This window comes from Dendrobates tinctorius, unplaced genomic scaffold (assembly GCF_039654945.1).
Source record: "Dendrobates tinctorius isolate UK_male_01 unplaced genomic scaffold, ASM3965494v1 ptg000016l, whole genome shotgun sequence".
Classification (NCBI taxonomy): domain Eukaryota; kingdom Metazoa; phylum Chordata; class Amphibia; order Anura; family Dendrobatidae; genus Dendrobates; species Dendrobates tinctorius.
In genome coordinates, this window is record NW_027361684.1 from 27,863,819 (window position 1) to 27,890,227 (window position 26,409).

The 26,409-nt window shown below is 44.2% G+C and overlaps 1 protein-coding gene across 1 annotated transcript in view; it reads right to left on the reverse strand.

Moving 5' to 3' along the window:
- Positions 1-15,019: 15,019 nt before the first annotated feature.
- PAFAH1B1 (platelet activating factor acetylhydrolase 1b regulatory subunit 1) overlaps positions 15,020-26,409 on the reverse strand; it is a 133,157-nt gene continuing 121,767 nt past the window's right edge. Inside the window, exons 7-11 of the mRNA XM_073565594.1 lie at positions 22,971-23,073; positions 22,645-22,873; positions 22,443-22,544; positions 22,016-22,172; positions 15,020-19,130 (exon numbers count right to left, since the gene is read on the reverse strand). Coding sequence (XP_073421695.1) covers positions 19,057-19,130; positions 22,016-22,172; positions 22,443-22,544; positions 22,645-22,873; positions 22,971-23,073 — 665 coding nt within the window. The 3' untranslated portion in view covers positions 15,020-19,056. The remainder of the gene's footprint in view (positions 19,131-22,015; positions 22,173-22,442; positions 22,545-22,644; positions 22,874-22,970; positions 23,074-26,409) is intronic.

The following is a 26,409-nucleotide window of genomic DNA, read 5'->3' on the forward strand; positions in this document are numbered from 1 at the left end:
AACCTTAATTTACTTCATAATAATAGTTACGCATTGAAAACTGGGGGTTATTTGGCTAAAGTTGTGGGGGGGTAGGGCTGGCTCCAGGTTTTCATGTGCCCTGGGCCAAAGAGTGTCAGTGCGCCCCTTTAACACATACCACAACTCATGATGCTCCGATACGGCACAGAAATATAGGTATAGTAAAATGACAAATACTTCACTGCTTACATGACATGACTGATCTATTTTAAATTGTACAATAGCTCAAAAAAAGAACAGTATATTACTCCATACAGTATTATGGCCACCACACTGTGCGCCATACAGAATAATGAGCTCCATATATTTCTCCATGCAGAATAATTGGTCACATATAATGTTCCATACAGTATATGATGAGCTCCACATAATGCTACAGTATATGATGGTCCCTATGGATGATGCTCCAGTGTGTTATAGGCCCAAATAATGCTCCATATATAATGGGCCCCATTTCTAATGCTCCAGTGTATAATGTGCCCCATAGATGCTGCTCCAGTGTCTGATCTGCCCCATTTAAAATGCTCCAGTATATGATGGGCCCCATGGATGATGCTCCAGTGTCTTATGGGCCCAAATAATGCTCCATATATAATGAGCTCTATTTCTAATGCTCAAGTGTATAATCGGCCCCGTAAATGCTGCTCCAGTGTCTGATGTCTCCCATTTGGAATGCTCCAGTATATGATGGGCCTCATGGATGATGCTCCATATATAATGGGCTCCATTTCTAATTCTCCAGTGTATAATGGGCCCTGTAAATGCTGCTCCAGAGTCTGATGTCCCCCATTTGGAATGCTCCAGCATATGGTGGCACTCATGGATGATGCTCCAGTGTATGATGGGCCCTAATAATACTCCATATATAATGGGCTCCATTTCTACTGCTCCAGCGTATAATGGGCCCCGTAAATGCTGCTCCAGTGTCTGATGTTCCCCATTTGGAACGCTCCAATATATGATGGGCCTCATGGATGTTGCTCCAGTGTATGATGGGCCCTAATAATGCTTCATATATAATGGGCTCCATTTCTAGTGCTCCAGTGTATAATGGGCCCTGTAAATGCTGCTCCAGTGTCTGATGTCCCCCATTTGGAATGCTCCAGTATATGATGGGCCCCATTTTTTATGAACCCAGGCATGGTATGTGAAAAGAGCTCCATGGAATAATCTGAAGTGTGTGCTGCCACATCCTTCACCTCAGTGCTTGCATTTTTTGAAACTTCAGAAGAGGCAATAGAGCTGGAGGCTGTTTCAGCAATGTAAGCCAAAATCAGCTCCTGATGCTCCGGCTTTAAAAGCAGTCTACCTACTCCCAGAAAAGGGAGCCTTACAGGCCTTCCGGAGCTACACCATGATGCAGGCTCAACACCTGCCTGTTTTTGGCACTACCAGCAGATGCACCACCATCAGTAACAGGTGGCCCCCACGTCCGCGTCCTCTTCCACCATACTTCCTCATGTTTTGGAAAATGGACCCAAAATACCAGCAGATATATGGTACTGTATCAGAAGCGTACAGCTCTATACAGTCTAAGGATAACAGTAAATCTCCACATATATTTCATGAGTCATACACAAACGCTCACAGGCTCAATATGGATTACACAATAAAATAAAAAGTTGAAAAAGGGTACAGTAACACCAGATACAAGGTATATATAGTATAGTGTAAACATTCTGAATCTCCGTATATATTTCAGGAGGCAGACACAAACGCTCTCAGGCCCAGTATGGATTGCACAAGAATATGAAAAGCTGTAAATGGGCAACGTAACACAAACGTACAGCTGTATACAGTGTGGAGGTAATCTTAAATCTCCAAATATATTTCCGGAGTAACAGACAGACGTTCACAGGCTCATTATGGATTACACCAGAATCTAAATAGCAAAAAAGGTTACTGTATCAAAAGCGTACAGCTGGATACAGTGTTGGCCAAATTTGAAATCTCGGTATATATTTCCGGAGTCACCCTCAGACGCTCACTCAGTCTGGGTTTGACAATAATAAAAAAATGTTGTAAAAAAGGTACTGGATAACAAGATAGCAAGTATATATATTATAGGGTACAATTGAAATCTCCATATACATAGTCCCGTAGTCACTCTCAGACGCTTACTCAGTATGGATTTGACGTAATACTAAATGTCGAACAAAGGTACTGTATAACAAGATACAAGCTGTATCGAGTATAGGGTAAAAATTGTTATTTCCGATTCACCGTATATATAGAAGGCGTAAACCACACACGCTCACTCAGTATGGATGATACCGTAATAAAAAATTTTGGACAAAGGTACCGTATCAGCACATACCAGGTGTATCCAGTCTAGGGGTAATTGTAAATTTCTGTCTATACTTCCAGAGTCAGACACAGACACTCACAGGCTCAGTATGTATTACACCAGAATTTAAAAAGTAGAAAAAGGGAAAGGTATTCGAAGGTACACCAGTATACAGTATTGTGGTACTTATAAATCTTCGTATATATTTCAATCTCAGTAAGCCAGTCCAGACTCTCCGCTACTGGAAACTACATGGATAGAAGTACAGACAGAAAGTCGAGTGTTTGCAGAAATTTGGGAATTACTCATCGCGGGAAAACCTCCCGGTAGATGTTTCAGAGGTGATGCAGACCCTCAATTACTGTGTGGAGACAGCGAAAACGGTTCTTTGTGAAGAAAGGATTGCTTTATCGCAGTAGCGTGGATCACATCACCGTTACTCGTCTCCATCAAATTGTGATCACAGGGAGAGATGTAGACATGGTCCTCACTGCCTATCATGATGTGTCTGGTCATTTTGGAGTGCAAAAGACAGAAGCCACAGACCGTAGGCGATTCTATTGGATTGGCATGAGAGGAGACATTGAAAAATGGTGACAGGAATGTCACATGTCTGTGACTATCACAACTGTGAAAGGTGATCATAAAGCACCACTGCATCCGCTTGTAAGTTGATGTCCATTACAAATGGTAGCCATTGATCATCTGAAGGTAGAGGCCAGCAGGACAGTCCATAGCTACATCTTAACCATCATCAATCAATACACTAAATTTCAAGTGGCCATCCCTGTGAAGGATTTAACTGCCCAGACTACACAGCGGTGGAGCACGGAGAGGTAAGTATTGCAACTTGCAAGTGCTGTGGCCATGACCAAGCAGGGGTTGCACACTCGTGGGTGACAGTACTGGCACAGGGCCCCTCATAGTACGCTGGTGTGTCTGACGGCAAGTGGGCCCCCCCCACCGTCAGAGACACTATTGTACTATGAGGGGCCCTGTGCCAGTGCCGTCGGCCATCAGTGGGCCCATCCACCTGTTCAGAGCAACGGCACTTGCCCAGGTGTTGACCCCAGCCCTTGGGGGGGGGCAGCCCAGTTAGGGAGGTTTAAAAAATGGCATATGTTGATGTGTAGGCTGGACATTTAGCAGCTGCAAATGGCAGAATTGGGCAAGTCCGAGGAAGAGGAGGACAAAAGCGAGGCAGTTTTCTGGCAACCTATGTGTCATCAGGGGAAGGTGGGACAAAATCATTGAAACCCATGCATGGTTCATTTTAATGAAGGTTAGATCATCAACATTTTGGGTCGACAGACGAGTCCTTTTTTATGTCAGGATTGATCCAGCAGCACTGAAGGCTCTTTCAGATAACACACTAGCAGCAGGGCAAGCGAGCTCCTGTAAGGCATATTGTGCCAATTCAGGCCAGGTGTCCAGTTTAGAGGCCCATTAGTCAAAGGGGAATGACCTGTGAGGGAGAACATCGATATGGGAGGAGAAGTAGTTTGTAACCATAGTTGACAACTGCTGTCTCCTGTCACTTTTAATCGATGCAGTATTAGCAGTCGTGTGAGCGGTACTTGAGAAATCAGTCCACAACATGGTCATGAAACCCCTGTCTCCAACGCCACTTCGGCTGTGTACACCACGAACACCTCTTCCATTGTGCCCACTACGGCTCGTGGAAGAACCAACACCACTGCTGTGTGCTGGGAAAGCCTCAAACGGTTTACCAGAGTTGCTTGTTTGTCAATATTATCTCTAGGTTCTCCTGTGGCATGATGTTGTGTAATTTGCCTTTGTAGCGTGGATCAAGGATGCTGGCCAGCCAGTAGTCGTCATCCTTCATCATTTTGGCAATGCGGGGGTCCCTTTTTAGGATCCGCAAGGCATAATCGCACATGTGGGCCAATGTTCCAGGTATCAATAATGCACTGCCAGTGGTGGGTGCAGGAGCACTTTCAGGCAAATTCATATCTCTACAGTCACGCACAAACCCTGTATCTGACCTTGGAACACCAACATTTTCTCTTGCCCCCTGAAAAGCATCCTCCTACCCAAAATAATCATCCCCCTCATCCTCTTCTTCCTCCACCTCGTCCAGGCCAGTTCCCTGACCAGACAATGGCTGACTGTCAGCAAGGCTTCCCTCCTCCTCCTGTTCCTCCTCCTCTGCTGCAGACGCCAGATCCTTAATGTGTATCAAACTTTGCATGAGCAGAGGCATAAGTGGGATGCTCATGCTTATGATGGCGTCGTCTGCGCTTACCAGGCGTGTGCATTCCTCAAAACACTGAAGGACTTTACAGAGGTCTTTCAGCTTTGACCACTGCACACCCGACAATTCCGTGTTTTCCCTCAAACTGCCTGCCCGTGTATGCTCCCACAAGTGCATTACAGCCTACCTCTGTTCGCACAGCCTCTCAACCATGTGCAGGGTGGAGTTCCACCTTGTTGCAACGTCCATGATTAGGCGGTGCTTGGGGAGGTGGAGCAATCGCTGCAGCTTCTGCATACGACTGGAGTGTACGGCTGAGCGACGGATGTGCGAGCAGTCTTCGCACCTTATGGAGTAGGGATGTTAACTCCGGATAATTATTAAGGAAGCACTGCACCACCAGGTTCAAAGTATGAGCCAGGCAAGGTATGTGTGTGAGTTTTGCAAGGGCTATGGCTGCCACAAAATTAAGGCCGTTATCACTGACTACCTTGCCTGGCTCAAGATGTAGACTGCCCAGCCATGACTCAGCTTGTCGCTGCAAGTAGTCGGACAGTACCTCTGCGGTGTGTCTGATGTCGCCCAAAGACATCATCTTTAACACATCCTGATGCTTACCACTAGCTGTTCGATAGTGGGACACCTCATGTGCAACACTGCCAGCTGCGGATGGAGTGCTCGTGCGATTGCGCTGTGGACGAGCTTTCGCTTATGGAGGAGGGTCGAAAGCCTACAGCCTACTGTTCCCTATACCGTGGGCTAGGCAGCACTGTTCCACCCCTGCTGCCCCCTGTGGAGCCTGCATCCAACACATTAACCCAGTGCGCAGTGATGGACACGTAACGGCCCTGGCCATGCCTACTGGACCATGCACCTGTTGTCAGGTGCACCTTTCCACTCATTGATTGCTTGAGTGCATGGACAATGCGGTCTTTCACATACAGGTGGAGGGCTGGGATGACTTTTCGAGAAAAGTGCCGACTGGGTAGGTCATAACGTGGGACTGCGTAGGCTATGAGCTCGCGGAAAGCTTTCTTTTCAACCAAATGGTAGGGCATCATCTCTAATGAGATTAGTTTGGCAATGTAGGCGTTCAAACACAGTGTACGCGGATGAGAGGATGAGTACTTTCTTGTCCTACTCAGAGTGTCTGGTAGGGTGAGCTGTACTGGAGAGCTGCATATGGGGGAAGTAGCAGTGGACAAGACGGAGTGAGAGGGGGTTGGTGGTATTGGTGGTGATGGCATAGATTCAGTGTTGTGTTGCAAAATCATTGCGATTCCCTGAGTGCTTTGGCCTTGCGACGACACCTCAACATTTAGTGCTGGTGGTGTGCTTAACGGTGGCGGTGGTCTTACAGTGGGGGAAGCGATGGAGCGTTGCTGGCTACCTTCAGTCGGAGCAGGTGCACATGTGCTACCTGAGGTTTTGTAGTCCATCCACGCTTCCAAGTGCATGTTGGTTAAATGTCTAAGCATGCAACTGGTATTCAAATTTCTGAGTTGTTTACCTCGGCTAAAGGTCCTTCCGCACTTCTTACAGGTAACCTTTGCCTCATCAGTAGGATTTTGGACAAAGAAGAGCCACACTGCACTCTTCCTACTATGGTATACATTTTCTGGCCTTGCATGCTGTGCTAAGTTGACCATCTGGCCATGCTGTCCAGCAACTTTTAGTTTTTGGACAGCTAGGGGCCTGCCAGATAACCGCTGCTGCGATGTCAATGCCTGCTGCGGATCCTTCTCCTTATCTGAACTATTGCCAGCGCCACCCTCCTCCCTCAATGGATGCCAATCCGGGTCAAGAACTGGGTCATCCATCACCTCCTCTTCAAAGTCATCTGCACCTTCCTCTTTACCTTCCTGTGTCACCGAGTAAGGTGGTATAGTATGCGAGAAGGGGCACCTGAGTTTCATCAGGGTCAGATTCTGACTCAGTAGACTGCGAGGGCAATGTAGTGCTCGGGGTCAATGTACCAGCAGAATCATCTAGCAGTGGCTGTGCATCAGTGCACTCCATGTCAGATTCATCTTGGACTGGGGAATTCAGGATTTGACTGGATAACCCAGGCATGGTATGTGAAAAGAGCTCCACAGAGTAATCTGAAGTGTGGGCTGCCGCATCCTTAACTTTTGGTGGGGGTGAAGGACACAAGGAAATGTGCTTTTCCTGACCAGAACCCTGCACTGACGATTCCGTGCTTGCAGGTTTCGAACGTTTAGAAGAGGAGGCAATAGAGCTGGTGGCTGTTTCGGCAAAGTACGCCAAAACCTGTTCCTGATGCTCCGGCTTTAAAAGCGGTTTTCCTACTCCAAGAAAAGGGAACCTTACAGGCCTTCTTGGGCCAGACGATGATGCAGGCTCAACACCTCCTGCCTTAGCTGCTATTGTGCTTTTGCCAGAACCAGCCGATGCACCACCACCATCAGTACCAGCGGCACTCCCCTGCCCACGTCCGCGGCCTCTTCCACCATACTTCCTCAAGTTTGGGAAAATGTACCAAAAATACCAGCAGAGAGATGATACTGTATGAGCGTCCAGCTGTGTAAGGTGTATTAAAAAAATTAAATCTACGTATATATTTTGTTAGCCACAGACGCTCTCCCAGTATGTATTTGACCGTAATCCAACAAGCAGATATGCGGTACTGTATCAGAAGTGTACAGCTGTATACGTTTTTTCTGTAACTAACAATCTCCATATATGTATTTACGGAGTGTCACACACACACACGCTGACTCTGTATAGATGTGACTGTAATGCAAACAGCAGATATACAATACTGTTTGAGAATCGGACAGCTCAACACGGTGTATGGAGAAATAGAAATGTCCGTATATGTATTTACGGAGTGTCACACACACACACGCTGACTGTATAGATGTGACTGTAACGCGAACAGCAGTTATACAATACTGTTTAAGAATCGGACAGCTCAATACGGTGTATGGAGAAATGGAAATGTCCGTATATGTATTTACGGAGTGTCACACACACACCCTGACTCTGTATAGATGTGACTGTAATGCGAACAGCAGATATACATTACTGTTTGAGAATCGGACAGCTCAATACAGTGTATGGAGAAATGGAAATGTCCATATATGTATTTACGGAGTGTCACACACACACGCTGACTCTGTATAGATGTGACCGTAATGCGAACGGCAGATATACAATACTGTTTGAGAATCGGACAGCTCTATACGGTGTCTGTATGGAATTATGTATGTATGTATGTATTTTAAATCTCCGTCTATTTTTATACAGTGACACGCTGTCTCTGTATAGTTTTGACCATTATAAAACAGCAGATATACAAAACTGTTTGAAAAGCGGACAGCTCTATACGGTGTAGGTCTGGAAAAATGGAAAATCTCTTTTTGTTTTTCCAGTCACACACAGATAGCTTGTATTTGTCTGTGATACCAGCCGGTACACGGTAGTGTGTGAGGAGCATACCCCGCTATACGGTGTGTGAAAAAATGAATGCTCGGTAACTGACCAGAACAAAATAATAAAAGTTGGAGTTCTTTGAAAAAAGCAGTTTGAACAGCAGTGTGCACACAGCAATGCAGCTATCAGGTAGCCTTAAAAGGCAGCCTAATCACCACCAGCGCTGCTGCACACAACAAAAATCCTCCCCTTTCACTGCACACTAACTGTACAGTGAAAAGCGCTATCAGCAGAAGCTATTTTTTTTTTCTTCTTCCCTGCCTAACGCTCTCCCTATTCAGAATCAGCAGCAGCACCTCTCCCTATTCTAAGATCGGCAGAAGTAAGATGGTGGTCGGCGGTCACGGCCTTTTATAGCCACTGTGACGCCACACAAAGCCAGCCAATCACTTCAATGCCCTTTTCTAAGATGGTGGTGACCGCTGCCCATGTCATCGCGTTGCCCACAGTGTGCGCCCTCCATCATTGGTTGAGAAAAGGTGCTGGAAGCATTATTTGAAATGCGACTTTGGCACTCGGGTCGGCGACCTCATGGCCGACCTCACGTTATGGTCGGTTTCGATCGGCAAAACCCGACTTTAGCTAAAATCGGCGAATTTTGAATTTGACCGACCCGTTTCACTCATCTCTACTCTTCTCCTCTTCCTCCAACACATCACACCCAGTACAGTCCACAGAGGTGGAACCCAAATTCCCCTTGCTTCCCCCTGCATCCCAACTATCCAACCGTTCAACTGACTGTATGGAACCTCAGGGGTCTGAAGAGCTGTTCACACATTTTTTGCCATGTTCATCAGAAGTGCACTCAAAAGCTTTGCAGTCAAGAGGAGGAAATCTGCACTGATGTCCCAAATTTTTTTAGCTTGGATCCAGGGCAGGACGAAGTACAGTCTGAACAGCATCCTGGGGCGGGAGATGATCCTGATGAGACACAGGTATCTGAGGCTCAAGCGGACTATACTATGCTGTCAGGACAAATAGAGGAGGGTGACTTCAAGGGTGAGGAATGTGATAACAGAGGATGATGACAACAAGGTGTTAGATCCCAGTTGGCATGAACAGAGGCACACAGCTGAGTAGGTCATCTGAGGAAGACAAGGTTATGTTACACCGTATGTCGCAGACACGTAGTGATGCTGCCACAAACGATGCATCCTTAGCCACATCTGTGCCTATGACAAGAAGAGTCTGCGTGTCTGTAGCCCGCAGTGGTGGAAAGGGTTGCCTAGCCTGGGCCCTTTTTAAAACTGCAAAGGATGAGCCAACTCAAGTAATCTGCCAACTTTGCAAAAAAAAAGTTGACGTAAAAAGTGCAATAATTTGACTACTACATGTATGAACCTTCACATACGCAATCAACATGGTTTAATGCTGTGGAAATCCCACTGTGCAAAAATGCGGACCAGCAGACCTCAACAACCATCAGCCACCCTATCAATCGCATCTGCTGCTTCTAACTCCTCCGTGGTTACTGTGCCAAATATTGAGATGCAGGTCTTTGGCAACAGAACCTCAGGTTCTTTAACCGCTTCAGTTACACTGACTGAGAGGCTGCCTTCAGCTGTAATGGAAGCAGACATGCCTGCTGTTTTTGACCGATCTCAAGTAACGAGCACACCACAAGTTTTTCAACAAGTTTCCTGAAAAGACCTCTCTGGGTCTTTTCAAAAGGTAAAAGCTCAGAAGGGAAAAACACATGACCACGGACCTGTCGAATTGCCCACTGGTCTTCCCTTCTGGTCCCAGGCCAACTGCAACCTGCTTAGCAAATGACGCCTGACCGGAGCACTCACACACACCCTAGAAGGGCTTCTGGCACAAGCTCAGCACCTCTCTGCATCTTTTCAAGAGGAAAAAAACTCAGAAGGGAACGATGGGAAAACACACGACTCCAGACCTGTCAATTTGCCCGCTGGTCTCGCGTTCTGGTGCCAGGCCAGCTGCAACCTGCTTAGCAAATGACACGTGGCAGGAGCACTCACACAGACTAGAAGGGCTGCTGGCACAAGCTTAGCACCTCTCTGGGTCTTTTCAAGAGGAAAAAAAAACTCAGAAGGGAAATATATGAAAAATGCATGACCCCATAACTGTCAATTTGCCCGCTGATAAACCATTCTGGTCCCAGGCCAACTGCAACCGGCTTAGCAAGTGTCACCTGACAAGAGCACTCACACACAGCCTAGAAGGGCCGCTGGCACAAGCTCAGCACCTCTCTGGGTCTTTTCAAGAGGAAAAAAAACTCAGAAGGGAAATATGGAAAAACGCTTGACCCCGGATCTGTTGATTTGCCTGCTGGTCTCCCATTCTGGTCCCAGGCCAACTGCAACCTGCTTAACAAATGTCACCTGACACAAGCACTCACACACAGCCAAGGAGGGCTGCTGGCACAAGCTCAGCACCTCTCTGGGTCTTATCAAGAGGAAAAACTCAGAAGGGAAAATTGGAAAAACACATGACCCCGGACAAGTCGATTTGCCCGCTGGTCTCGGCCCGGCTGCAACCTGCTTAGCAAATGACACCTGACGAGAGCACTCACGCACAGCCTAGAAGGGCCGCTGGCACAAGCTCAGCACATCTCCGCCTGCACCTCTCTCACGGTCCAGCAGTTTTTCTGGTTCACCGTACTCCTCCCTCTCAACACTGCAGCCTGCCCATGGTTCCTCAGTTGCGGTCACGGAAAAGATTGTTTCCTTCTACACATGACAAAGCTTAAAGGTTGAGCACCATCTCCAATCTGTTGGCCACAGAAATGCCGCCTTTCCGCCTTGTAGATGCAGATGATTTCTGAAAGCTGATGGCCATCAAAATCCCCCAGTACCAATTACCCAGTTGCCATTACATTTCTAAGAAAGCTGTGCCTGCGCTACATTAGCATGTTGCAGACATCAACCATTCCTTGACAAAATCTGTCTGCCATGGTGCATTTCACCAGACACTTGGACAAGTAAGCATGGCCAAGGGCATTACATCTAGCTGACTGGGCACTGGTTGACTCTAGTAGCTGTGGGACAGGCATTGCTCTTCAAGTCTTGGAATCCCCAAGGCTTGCAGGACAAACCTCTACATTCAACACTTCCTCCACTACTTCTGCCTCCTCTAGGGCCTCCACTTGCTCCCTCAAACTCTGCCTTAACAAGACGCGTTCCAACAGTACAGAGCGAACCCCCACCACCTCCGTACTGTGCAGCCAGGGATCATCGTAATCAGGCAGTACTAAATTTGATATGCCTTGAAGATTGCAGTCATACAGCTGAAGAGTTGTAGACAGTTCCCCAGGCTGAGTTTTATCAATGGCTGTCTCAACTGAACCTGCATCTTGGGAAGGCCGTGTCCGATAACGGTGCAAACTTGGTGGCAGCCCTACGGCGAGGCAAGCTCACACGTGTGCCTTGCATGGCTCATGTCCTCAACCTGGTGGTAGTGTTTTCTCCACCACTATCCTGGCTTGGGTGAGCTGCCCCAGAAAGCATGCAAGCTTTGTGCTCATTTCCACCATTTGCACCCCTCTGGTCAACGACTTGCAACGATACAGAGGTCTTTGTCCATGCCAGGTAACAGGTTGATATGAGATGTGCCAACAAGGTGGAATTCCACTCTGCACATGTTGCAGTAACTGTGGCATGAGCAACGAGCCCTGTCGCAGTATGTCATGTTGCCTAGCCCCGACCAACGAAGTACAGAGGTGGCACATATCACTTTTAGAGTGGGCACAGATTAAGGACCTCTGCACCATTCTGCAGTTTCGAAATGGCTACCAAGATGGTTATCGCTGACGACGCCATCATCAGCATCACTATTCTGGTCATCTATATGCTGGAGCAGACTTTGAATAGCATGCAGGAGATGGTTGTCCCAGAAGAGAAGGAAGCAGAGGAGGCTGTGGAAGGGATAACATGGTCTCTAAGTTTAACACTGTCAACACACAGGCTGGTGCCAAGGGAGAAAATGGATTACTGCGATCAAAGGTGCAAGTTCCGAGGAAGAGGTGATGTGCAAGCAACTGTTAGATGAAGATAATCCTCCCCTCTGTTGTTCGTGGTTGGCAGGAGGGGACAGAGGAAACAAGCCTCATTGTTAACCAGCCACCAACACAGCATGGGCTTGGACCTCATGGTAGAGCCTGACATGAGTGCCTTCTTGCTGCACTATCTACAACATGATCCCCGTATAGTTGTTTAGGAATAATGCTGACTCCTGGGTTGCCACTGTTAGATCCACATTATAAAATCAAATTTTGCCAATGATTCCCACCCTAGAAGGGACCCGCGAATGCTGGAGTATCGAAACATGCTTTTACACAACCTTAAGAGAGCTTTTCGCCCAGACAGCAGTGAAGCACACAGTTCACATCGCAGATAGACTTCCAATCTCTGGCACGTCAAATCATCAACGCCAAAACATTAACAGCAGCAGCAGTGGGAGAAGCAATGTCTGTGAGTCCTTTGACATTTTTTCTAGAGCAACTCATGCACCAGTCTAAGTCTTACGCATGGTGAATGGAGAGGATGGGGCAGGATGGTCTAGAACTGAATATCAATACGATCAGGGAGGGTTTGTACCCTTTCACATTTTGGTCTTCCAAAATGGATGAGGGGCTTGAGGTCGCCTCACACACCTACAAGGTTTTATCGTGCCCGGCAGACAGCGTTCTCAGAACGTGTCTTCAGCAGTGCTGCTGGTGGTGTCCTGACGAATAAGCACATAAGGCTGTCAACTGAAAATGTAAACCACCTAACTCATCAAGATGAACAAGTCATGGATCTCCAAGGACTTTTGCACCCCAATCGCAGACTGTACAGACTAGGTGATATTGCATTTTTTAGTGTGATGCATTAATGTCATGTAACTGCACTCTGTGATATCTTTAGTGTGGCTTCTGCTGATGTTAACACAAATTGGTGGAAATGTGAACAGTCATGGTTGGTTTACAGCCGTTGGGTTAACTGTAGTGGATGACGTCTCGGTCCCAATTATACAATTTATATTCTCGCGAGTTATTTCACTTCGGTGGTGTCAGGCCCTCATTTTTTAAAATGTGAACACTCCTAGTTGGGTGTCCATCTGCTGGAGAGGGTGTAGTGAAAGACCTGTCAGTTCGTATTATACTATTTCTATTGTGGTGAAATTGATGCCACTTCTGTGGCGTAAGGCCCTCAATTTCATTAAATGTGAACACTCCTTGTTGGGTGTCCATCTGCTGCATTGGGTGTAGTGGAAGACCTGTCGGTCCCTATTATACTATCTCTACTGTGGTGAAAATGATGCCACTTTAGTGGTGTCTGACAATTTTTGGAAATGTCAACACTCCTGGTTGGGTCTCCTTCATGAGTGTTGCCTGTAGCAGTAGGCCACTGACATCAGGCCTCCACTCCACATCCTTGGACTACCCATATTACAACACTTACATTTTTATAACAGTAGTCTATAAAACAGATATTTGCGCCACCTGAGTGTGGCTCAGCATGAAAGCAGGTAAAGGTGTTGCATGTGGTATCAGGGCTCCCAGGAAAGGGGGCCTACACCGATCACTCACCCACCTCATCTTACTGTGACGTTCAATTGAAAGCTGTAAATGCTGTCCCAGACCTCGATACTGCAGAAATCAGCCAGGCATGAGGTGCCATGCTAAAATCTGTAGTGTGGGTGAATTGAGACCACTTTCCTGGTGTTTGTCCCTCATGTGATGTTTTGGCAGCATTTGGGGCTGTTATAAGGTGTTGTGTATGCGTTTGTTTTTGCCTCCCATTGAGCTGAATGGCGTTCGGTGAATATTCAACAAGCGGCGAATACGGCAAATTCGACAAATGTAATCCGAACTTAACATTGAAATATTTGCTCACCTCTAATCTTTATTAGCAGGGCTAGTGTAATGGTGCTTTGTGCCTCACTTCCATTGCCTGCAGTCCTGTACAGGAAGCTGTGCTGATGCTGGGGTGGGGTTGTAGGAGGCGTTTAGGCAGTATCAGGGACCGGGGCTCACTGCTGGTGTCTCACAACCCATTTTGAGGAAGGAAGGGAAATGGAGCAAGAAGGGTGCAGAGGATTCTGAATAGGACATGATTGCTAGGATAATAGAGCTTGTGACAGCACACAGGAAACAAAGCATAAAAACAGTAAAAGGTATAAGGGGATATTTAAGGACATTATCTGATCCAATGCCTCTACCTTGTGCCAGTCATTACACTGGCTACCCATCCACTCCAGAATTCAGTATAAACTTATTACCCTCACCCACAAAGCCCTCCATGGCTCAGCACCACCCTACATCCTCTCCCTTGTTTCAGTATACCACCCTACCCGCGCCCTCCGTTCTGCTGATGACCTGAGGTTAGTATCCTCAATAGTCAGAACCTCCCACTCCCGTCTCCAAGACTTTACACGTGCCGCGCCAATTCTTTGGAATGCACTTCCCAGGTCAATACGATTAGTCCCCAATCCCCACAATTTTAAGCGTGTCCTGAAAACGCATTTATTCAGACTGGCCTATCGCCTCAACACATTAACCTAACCTATCCCTGTGTGGCGGAGCCAAAAGTTTTACCATAACCAGGTTCCCAGCATCATGTTCCCACATGCTTTATGCATCCATTAGCCCTCTGTGTCTGTACTGTTACACACTTAACATTATGGCTGGTCCATACAATCAGGGCAACTGTTACCACCCACCTTTCGTGTCTACCTCTTTCCTCATAGACTGTAAGCTTGCGAGCAGGGCCCTCACTCCTCTTGGTATTTGTTATAATCTACTGTATGTGATTGTTATGCTGTAATGTCTATTGTCTGTACAAATCCCCTCTGAAATGTAAAGTGCTGCGGAATATGTTGGCGCTATAAAAATAAAATTTATTATTATCTTTAATAGGGATCTCCGACAAAAAAAATGTTTATGGTTTAAGTTATAACAATTTTTCTAAAGCTGTAAAACAAGGCCACACATCCAGAAAAGAGCATAATCATAAGAATTTAGCATTTTAGAGAATATATTTTCCATGATCAAATGTGATCTATAATTCGGTTCTCTAAAGCAGACAACAGACACATTCATTTTATATGCATTTAATAGTTTACCAATTGGTACAATAAGATTTTTTTTAATATGCAGAAAACATGAATAAATTTTGTTTTACACAGTCTGAGAGTAACAAGTCTTACTGTAAAACACAGAGCAGTATTATATACATTCCTTTACTGATTTTTATATTTGTCTTTTAATTGTGTCACTTTCTTCTCAGTTAAACGCTTACAGTCTTAAAAAGAAAAATTCCTCCAAAATAAAACCTTCCTGTTTTGTTTTTCTCCTTATGAAAGTGGACACAATCTCATGTCCGTGTCAGGATCAACTACGCTGAAGATCAAATGTTCTTCAAGAAGAAACTGGAGAAAGGTGAAAAATGACGTGTAGGACAATGGCCACCTGGAGGACAAGAAAGTAGCAACTTACATGATCATGTGGGACAGCTAAAATAAAACAGTCGGTTAGAAGAGAAAACGTCTCAGCTGTGACTTGTAAATCCATGACGCCATTTACAAAAGGGAAAAACCATTTCGACCAAATCCCCAGAATTTACATTCACCACAGACATTCATCTGCAAGCTTAATTTATTTTCTTTCTATGGCTACGGTCTTGACAAATAATGTTAAGTGCCTGTTATTTTGTTAGCTATACATTTTGCCCCCATTTTTATCCCCACAGATAAACATTTGCAGGATTATCAAGTCACCGCTGAACAGCAATATAGTATGTGTACACATCGTTCGCAAAGGGCACTGGTGGAGTGCTGGATACAGAATTAAAATACCAGAGGTTCACATAAAGCAGAAGAGGCAAACAGAAGCGGGGGAGGGGATATCAACAATTGTACTTAGACTGGGCTTGGTGGGTCTAGAGTCAGTTTCTTTATCTACAGTGCTCCACAGACCTGGACAGCTGGCTAGTAACTATTGTTTGATTAGCGCCTGGGCACATCATTGGTCACACCACACAAAAGCAGGACGGCTTATACTTCTAAAGTGCAAGATGCTATTAAACAGCAACAACTTTAAATTGAGTCCCCGTGTTTCTGGTTACTACCGGTAGAACGTCGTATACGCACTTTTGAGCCATAACTAGGAATAAATTCAATCACAGGCAACACGAGGCAAACATACATCTGTCAACAAGTTGACATTATAGGGTGAAGCCTGACATTGGTTTGCGAGGCCGTGGTGCTCTTCACTAGTGTCACTGTAGGAGACACTAACCGCAAACGTTCAGAGTTGCAGAGAGATCACCAAAAAGCTAGTCATCCTATCCAAGTACAGTTTACTAGGAGCTTAGAATGTTTTTAAGTAGGTAGTCAAGTTAGTTTTTACTCTTTAGGCCTTTGGTAGCCATACATTGTGCCACCCTTCACCTTCCCATCTCGCTGCAGTTTCATCGCCATTTCGATCTGCTCTTTACAGGACAGATAATCCTTCAAGACGCACAAAAGGGAGCAAAAAGACATCAGATCGTCCCCCTGCCCTCCCATAAAAAAAAAAAAAAAAAAGCAACAATGCACAGAGTGACGTCTATGACATGGAATTTCCTTTTGGTTTGAAATATCTAAAAGGCATTTTCTGTGCGCTCAAGCCTTCAACTAGGCCTCTCCAAGACAGCAGCACAACAAAGCAGGTCATCAGTGCTTCAACATACCATACAAAAAGATACCAAAGTACACGTAAAGAGGCAATAAGGCACACTCACACAATAATTAAGTGCCAACGTGAAAGCAGACCGTATATCTGTTCAGCAGCCAAGGATTCCATTACATAGTATGCACAATGTTGACAATGTGACAGCTTCTTCGAGAAAAATGGTCAGACATGGAGAGCAGGACCTACTACTCTGTCTCAAGATCTTCATTGTATTATGCAAATCCCATTTTAAAAACGAGAAGAAAAAAAACCTGGACTTAACTCTTTAAATAAAGCTTAAAAATGTATAGAAACAACTGGATGAGGTGCACAGCAATATATCCAGAGCTCTTACTAGAGAGATTACTGGAGGGACAACATGCTCACAATAAGCAAAACTGTCTATTACCTTAATGGGATGAAACAAAACATTAGTGTAGTGTGAAAAGGTGAAATTTCTCTTCATATTCCACAGCTGGATACAACAGGGGAAGCATCCACAAGTTTTTTGTGCATTTCGGTCATTTTTACAATGGCATATGTCCCTCTCTCAGGGTACGGTAGGATACATGGTGAACCATACAATGAGCTGCACATGGGCCTTCATTGTGGTCGACGAGTACTGCGAGTTCTTTATAAGTTAGAAAAAGTGGAGAGAAAAAAAATCATAAAACATCAATGTGACAATGGTAAAAAAAAAAATATATTCATAAAAGGGAACACTTACACAAAGTGTTTTGTACACACATGGTAGGTACTGTAGATTAGGAAGAACGCGGTCATCGGTGTTAATCCGGATGATGGAGGAGGGTACTTTTTGAAAAGCAATGCCTAGATCTTGCATGGAGGAGTCTTACAGCATGCACATTTACTTCTCTCTCTGAACTACCAGCATCAGAAGCTGGCCTTGTGTATGGTGGAAGGCGCGAGACCCCAGTACAGGATGCACTGGACAAGATTTTCTTCTGACTTTTGTAACCTGATGTGTGTTTGTATAGATCTAACAATCATGTCTACATTTAACCGTAGTTTAGTCTGGGTGATTAATCTGTGCAAGGACTAGTTCAGAATTTTGAGTCTGGGGTATATTATTCTTCCAGATCCATGACTGGTGTAAGTCCAAAGAAATCCCTCCAGAGATTTAGCCACAAGGGCCTTCAGTCATCTCTGCTCCAGGTATTGATTTATCAATCATTTAACTCTTTAACTTCTTGTCAACTTCTCATGAGTGGAAATATAAAAAAAAAAAAAAAAAAAAAAAAAAAAAAAAAAAAAAAAGAAGGAAGGTGAAATCTAGAAACTTCCATCCTAAGAATATATTGTGACAGCACAGCTGCCTTGTCCACATGGCTGTGAATCTCTAAAGCCAATAATCTAAGGGCAAAATATACACAGTTCACATCTGACGTAATGCAGACAGGAGTTTTTGTTCCTGCAATGCGTTTTCTTTAGGTGGTCATCCATTTCTTGCTGAAATCCTATTCTAACAATTCAATTCATGTAGGGGCTTCCTGTGGATGTTATCAATATAGAAAAAAAATGAAAAAACAAACCTGTTCTAGATGAAGGCATGATGGTAGCTAGTTCGGAGGCACACAACGGTGGACTGACAAAAATAAAGAGGTAACGTGTTTTCTCTCGGTGCAGGTGGTTATTATAAGAAATGTAGGTATGTTTATCAATTTTGTTGCATAATTCTCACTTTACCACTGATGTGAAGTCTTTGGTTACCATCCAACAATCTCTTTAAAGACCATCAAGTTTGTAATGCTTCAGAAACCCTAGATGGCGATCAGACACTATTCAAACGGTACAACATCCAAATCCTCAAAGAAAAAAAAAGGGAAACAACCCGAGTGTAATGGTAAGTTTAATACCTGCAACAAAATATTTAGTGCCATGTTTTGCATTAATCTTTACATACATAAAAGACAAGTGCTGCTGCTACACAAACTCCAATTCTGCAGACACTCCAACACAAAGTGGACAACTTTAAAGCTCACTAAAATTAGTGTAGGAGATCAACATTACTTTTCAAAAAGCCCCACAAAGATGTGCTTCTGAAGTGAGTCGACCGATCCAGGAAACCACAACCGAAGACAAAGTGACAGGCATGATTCTGCAGGTAGGGTGAGGGACCCCAGAATTACCCAGTTCTTGCCTGTTAGTTCTGATGTGACCAATGCCTGCCCATGTTCTTAAACCTATGGTACTTCTAGACAACGTATGTAAATTTACAGTATACAATTTGGATTCACCATGCATGAATACTTTTTGTGTAACATTTAATAAGCTCAATCTACATCCAGAATAATTTACATGAAAGGACAATAGGTATTTAACAGAGCTCAATGGGTAACCATGGTATCTGAGTGCATCCAGAGGAAGGGGAGAGGCAATGGGATCCAAGGTGAATTTAAATCAACGGCACTCCCACACTTTTACTGTTTGATCTACACTTCCAGTGACCACATAGGGGGCAGTCTTGTGGAAATCTAAAAGGGAAATAAAGAGAGGAAATGTTAGTAATTGAATAAGCAAATTATTTGTACCCATATGCATTTTACCATCCTCAATGGGGTGATCCAAAACTAAAGGAAAGTGACTGTTCTCCTCTCCCAAGAATACATTCGCACAGATTTACTGCAGCTTTTTCCACAATACATCTGCAGGAAAATCTGCATGAGCTTCACGCTGATGCTGCAACAGATTTCACCCATTATATGGCAAACACCGCACACAAAAAAAATCTGTTGGGAGATTTTGAAATCAGAACGTCAAATCCATGCCAACATTTTCTACAAATGGTGAGATATGATGAAACCTTTTCTAGTTCGCTAGTACTGTATTGACCCACAGATTATACACTCAAATACATCGAACAAACCCTCATCGCTCTGACAAGGATAGCGTGAAAACTTTACGCGGTACAAAGAACTGATAGGTGATCAATAGCAAAATGACAGGGGTCCAACAGATGGCAGACCTACCGATCAGCGGATGTAAACACTGAAGCGCACAGCTCAGCGGCTGCAGATATTACATAAAAACCGATGTGCAGCTGCGGCTACGTAATGTACGCTCAATGTTCACATCCGGTCAGAGCTAATAACAGACTAGTAATACTGCTGCGTGCTACACCTGTGAAACCCAATCTGATATTAAAGTACTGACGACCTATTTTAAGGGTAAGTTTATACCCACATCGCCCCTTCAATTTTAAAAGTAAAAAGGCACGATTCGAGCTTTGCGTGTATGTTCCTCTTGGTCTCATACACACACCTACAGACAGATGAGAATTACTGTTGTGCCAATCAGTAACAAATCTAAGGTGTTACAAACTTCCTGGTGAATGCAAAATTTGTTTTGGTTTTTACAAATTATGCAGAAGATTAACCATTCAGCCGTTTATTTTTTTTTTTTCGTTTAAGGGCCGGGAAGTACCGTACATAAAATAATAGAATACATTAATCTCAGCAGTCCTCATCCCACTCCAGTGCCAATCACTGGCCTCCGCACAGGTACAGATTGGCACAGAGAAACCGCCATAGCAGAGTAAGGACAGGTGAGGACAGGAAAGTAGTATTTTTTTATAACCCCTTTTCTCCCCTGGTTTTCATGCATTGGTGTCTGAAGAAACCTTACAGCATAATAAATGTCTCAGAAAAATCAGGGTGCATTTGATTCAGACTCAATCTAAATCTGGCGGGCCTATCAAGCCAATGTGCACATTTTTGGATACAAGACTCATAGTGAGTCATCCGCGTACATCTACGACAGCAGATTGGCTGATAGGTTGGATTGATAATTTTTGTAAAAATCGGGGTGACGTTTTGTTGTGTCACTATCACAGTATTGTATGAGCACCCAAAATAAATTCTGCACAATATGAAACATATGACAACTACAATTTAACCTAGATTTCTATCCAATAAAACTACAACAGACATGAACAAAGCACATTTGCAGTGAACGCAACCGTCGATTCATGCAGACCCAACTATGGGCAGTAGGGTGACCGGATCTCATATGGGGGGGAAAAATGTCAGAATCTTGTTCGTCTGGACCCCACAAAACGATTCCCCTTTCCAGATATTGAGAGAGCCAAAATTTGAGCTCGATCAAACGACGTTAACCCATGCCGCTCGTCGCTCAAAGTTTGAAAATATCCATATTGAGGTATTTTAAGATTTAGGTATTTTGCATAGTCTGTTAGACTATAAAGAATGTGACAACAACATTGCAGAAATAGCCCTGACCAAATTTTCGAACCATTTGTGGTATTTGAATGCAGAGTTGGTGGGATTATCGTTTTTTGATCCCACCATTACAGACAATGAAAAGTTGTTAATGGCTAATAAATTGCTCAGTAGCACAGATGAACCATCAGAGCACGCTAACCTACATGAGTTGATAATTTTACATAGTTATCTAATCTATTCTAGAGCTTTTGTTAAAGTAGTTTTTGAAACGTCAGAATATAATGCTCGGCATTTGCTTACAACTTGCAGGACATATTGCTTTTGTTCTTCATCTTTTGTCAGAAGGTCATTAAAGTCGGTTACTTCCTACCTCTTTTAATTTTTCTTTCCTAACTTTTGGATTTACAACCCTAGCGTGCTCTGATGGTTCATCTGTGCTACTGAGCAATTTATTAGCCATTAACAACTTTTCATTGTCTGTAATGGTGGGAACAAAAAACGATAATCCCACCAACTCTGCATTCAAATACCACAAATGGTTCGAAAATTTGGTCAGGGCCATTTCTGCAATGTTGTTGTCACATTCTTTATTGTCTAACAGACTATGCAAAATACCTAAATCTTAAAATACCTCAATTTGGATTTTTTCAAACTTTGAGCGACGAGCGGCACGGGTTAACGTCGTTTGATCGAGCTGAAATTTTGGCTCTCTCAATATCTGGAAAGGGGAATCGTTTTGTGGGGTCCAGACGGACAAAATTCCGACATCGATTTTTTGCGGTCACCCTAATGGGCAGTATAAATCAGAGACCGGCTGTCATTTCAGGCAGGTACGGTTTTACTCTGATATGCTGAGGTGCTTCAGAGAAAACATACATTTAAAAGCCAGCCAGGACGTCACCATTTGAGTGACTAGTCCCATAGACCAGACGCAGGCAACTTCTCCCGCACTCGTTTCACTTGAGCTCCAGGTCTCTCAATATTAATGAACTGAGCGGCATGGTCGCCAGTGGCTTTTAAACGGCATTTTCTCTAAAACACAGCAACTTTTCAGAGAAAAACATACCTGGCTGAGACTGTTGCATGTCTGATTCAGCATAAAGTGAGCCATCATGATTACTTTAACTAGATAAAAACAAACACTTAGAAAAAAAAAAAAATTAAGACGCACTCCTTACCCAAAGAGGTAACAAAATGTTCGTGCGCATTCAGGGTCTTCATGCAGCGCTTGTTTTTATAGTCCCAAATACGAAGGGTCTTGTCATCGGCACAACTCAATATAAATTTACCTCCTGGATGAAACTGAACACCACGTACCCAGTTATCATGGCCAACCTACAGGTTAATAGGACAAAGAAACAAGACAGTGGAAATAAGAAAAAGATTTGTTACAGTCTCATCTGAGCCACAGCTAATGGCAAAGTATTACCCATTTCATATCGCTTATATTAGTAATTTGAAGTCAAGTTAATGGGACAGAGCTGAAATCTCACAGCAAGAGCAAAGCCTTTTCTAGAAGAAAGCAGCCATGTCTTGAAAATATTTCTTATTTCTCTATTTAAAAAAAAATAAAAATAAAAAAAATAAAGGCTGTAAGGTGCTTACGAGTGTCATTAGGCACATGCCAGTACTGATGTCCCACATCTTAATAGTCTTATCTCTGGATCCTGATAGCAGAAACGGTCCAGGTTTACCACTCTTCTTCGTCTGCAAAAAACCTGGCTATACCATAAGAAAGTTCACCACCACGCACTAACGATAACAGAACAAGGGAAGCTTTTACAACCAATATAAGCCAAGTGTGTACCTCGGATCCTGTGGCATCTAATATCGTGGAATAGGAGGTCTCGGGAGCCCAGGAGATGCACTCTACCACGTGCTCATGTTCTCTTAGCTCTGCTTTGCATTCTTTCGTTGCTACAACCCAGACGCGGACAGTTTGATCATTAGAACAACTTGCAATCAGTGTACCATCTTGATTAGGCCTCACCATGCGGACCCACTCTCTGTGGCCTGTGAAAGTCTTCACACAATATCTATATAAAAAAAAAAAAAAAATTTTGCACACTATTTCTGAGGCACTAAAACCGCAAAACTACTAAGAAAAAAATAAATGGAAAAACGAATCCTTACCCAGTCTGAACTTCCCACATTTTAATAGTTTTGTCTCTTGAAGCAGACACTATATGATCTCCGTTAGGCATTATCGCTACTGATGAAACATTGTGATCGTGACCTACAGACAAATCAACAAACAAGTTGTAGTCAGAGAGCAAGTCATTTTTTGCAATTGGGTTTCATTAAACATTCTGCATAGTTGTACTTTAGACGCCTTGTTTCCCTGCACATTCAACTTTGATGTAGTCATAAATCAACCCAGAAGAGCTCAGGAAAAGGCATAAGTTACATACATCATTAAACCATAGCGGGCTCATCCTGCAGCCAGAAACAGACTGTGAAACAGGATATAAAAGCCAAAAGGAGTGCAACATTTTCAATTAAACCAATTGTAAAGAAAAATATATATATTTTTGCCCAAATAACATGTATTTTATATATAAAAAAATAAAAATAAAAATAAGGTGGTGGGGCTGGAGAATTTTCCCTAAAAGTGGACTAAATAGGACAATCCCTGGACACCATTTGTAGTTCACCTTGCATTTTTTTTTTCTTTCCATTTAAATGAATGCTCCTTTTTACACAGAGATCCAGTGGCCGGTTCTACTCACTGAAGGATTACTAAATGGCACGGTCCAGACTGAGCAAACATTTTACATGAAGTGATCACAAGTTAGACTGAAAAATACACCGTATTTTTCGGACTATAAGACACTTTCATCAAAAAATTTGGGAGGAAAATGGGGTGTGTCTTATACTCCGAACGCAGGCTTACCGGGGAGGTTGCAGCAGTGGTGAGGCGAGCTGGGCAGCATTCCTTCCTCAGGGAACCGGCGGCAGAGGTGTGGTGATGCTGAGGCTTGCTGTAGGCGGTGTGGAGTGTATCGTTGTGGTTTCCCTGCGGCCATCTTCCTGAAGCCATGGGCCGCTGGAGGGGGAGCGTGCGCGGATTGAGATCACGGGTGACCTCTCACGCTCCATTTTACTGAGGCGGTGGGCTTGAGATCTTGGTGGCCATCAGCTTCAGAAAAATGGCCGCCGGAGGCCAAGCGTGCGCAGATTGAGATCTCGGCGGCCATTTACCTGAAGCCGAGATCTCAATCAGCGCATAAGCGGCCCCTCAGGAAGATGGCTGCTTAAAAACCGATGATGCACTGCTCTGCACGCCATGGACACTGGGCCGCGGCGTCACCATGTTTCTGTCGCCAGCATCCTGAGCCAGTAATAACGTGAAGATGCTGCAGTGTCTAGTAAATGACTCCAGGATCTGCTCCTTGCTATCTGCTCTGCCTCAGCGCCGAATTGCAACATTGCACCATTGGGATACCCCAGGACTGCAGCATTGCACCACTTCTGCCGCTGCCGGCTTCCTGAGAAAGGGACCATGCCTCCTGTGGCCCCGCTCTACCACCACCGGCCCTCAGGTAAGATAACTTAAATTCGGACAATAAGACGGACCCCCATCTTATAAAAATCTTTTTTCTGCTATTTTCCACCCCAAAATTTGGGGTGCATCCTATGGTGTTTCCACGTTCAGTATGTGCTGCGGATTGGACGCTGCGTACAGCGGCCAGATGTTACAGCATAGTGGAGGGGATTTTATGAAATCCCGTCTCCACTTTGCGTTCAAAGACGCAGGTGGCAGACCTGCGTATACGCACATGTGGCACGTCTTTATAGACCGCAGCATGTCTATCTTGCGGAGACGCTCAGTCTCCACGAGATAAATAACAGTCTAATGTATAGGATGCAGTGATTCCGCATGGTTCAATGATCACATGCAAAATCACGGCGTGTACAAAAGCCGGCAGCACTTTGTCCGCGACGGCAGCGCAGCTACGTCCAGTGGAAACATACCCTTATGGTTTAGTGTGTCTTCCGAAAAATACGGTACAACATTGCGGGGAAAATAATCATTTTCCTGCTCAATAAAATGCTACCCATAGATCAGGCTGCATCTCCAATGTCACAGGCTCTTTAATAATGTTATAGGTCAGAACATGAAGATAAATGTAGAGGAACATTTAACTTTTTATTGCGGTCAATGAAAAAATAATAAAAAAAAAAAAAAAGAACCCAGGACCTAGAAACCCTATACTTCTCTCATGGGTAAAAAGAAAAAAAATTTAGACTATTATATGAAAAATAAAAAAATCTTCACTGTATACCAGAAACATTCTAAATCCCAATGTTTTCCTCATTTAAAGTTACACTTACTCACCTCTGATGCAGGTACTGTCTCTGCTGGCAATCACAGAACAGTGTGATGTCACGTGAACCCCGACGCCAGAGGCAGCTAACTTCACTATCCCCGCCTTCAGACGCATCACATACATTTGGGGGAAAACAAAGAGCAGCAGCATTCTCTTCCTCCTGATGTATGTGATATGTCCTTAGGCGAGTAGATTAAAGCTGCCACTGATTGGCAGCAGGGTTCACGTGACATTACGCGATTGTCGGGAGAGACCGTGCCTACACCGCTGGAACGGTGCCAACTTTGGAAGTGAACTTAATGTTAACACACAGATTGAGAAAGTATTAAAGGGCATGTCCACTACTCTGCAAACCCTAAGAAACTGGTCTCCACCTCGACTGCAGCCTTCACATCTGTGCACAAACCTGAACTTCAGTGATTCACTTTTACTTCCACCTTCCTAATGCCCCTTTTATGCCAACTATTCTCATACGTAACTTCCTACCACTACCAGTTCCCACAAGCCTTGGGCTAGGTAGCCAGAATTTATGGCTGGTGTCCGGTGTATACGTCCTACAGTGGCTACAGATTGGATGGATATCTAAACATCAATACACCACAGAAGATCACTGAAGAAAAAAAAAAAAAAAAAAAAAACACAGCATCCCACCATGTCTACTTAATGGTGGCCACCTGTTTAGGAAAAACACAGTTGCTATACTGTTATGCTACGTGCACATGATGAGTATTTGGTGAGTGATTTTTTAACATCAGGATATGCAAGCTAAAACCAGTAGGAGCGGGTGATAAATGTAGAAGTGGTGACATATTTCAATTATACTTTTCCCCTGATGATTTCACTTCTGGTTTTGGCTTACAATAAAAATACTGATGTAAAATACTGACCAAATACTCAATGTGTGATCGTGGCCTTAAATATACAATACACAGTCGTTTGCCAGTCAGCATTAGACAAAAAGATCACACTTATGTCTCCATCTGGTAAAAGACACCCTTACAGAAAGATAGAAGCATACATCAGGAAAAGCAATGTGCACTTGGCCTTACTGCATAGTTTCTCACGTTTCTAAACCTGTTTCCATCCAGCCTTGTGAATCTATGTTTGATGACAATAGGTGAATCCTGCGCGTTGCATTCTTTACTGTGTGTAATCTTACTTATTTAACCCTGCTGTTCTGTTCGTTTCGACTATACACTTGTACTGCTCCGGTCATTTGTACTGCTTCAGTCATTTGTACT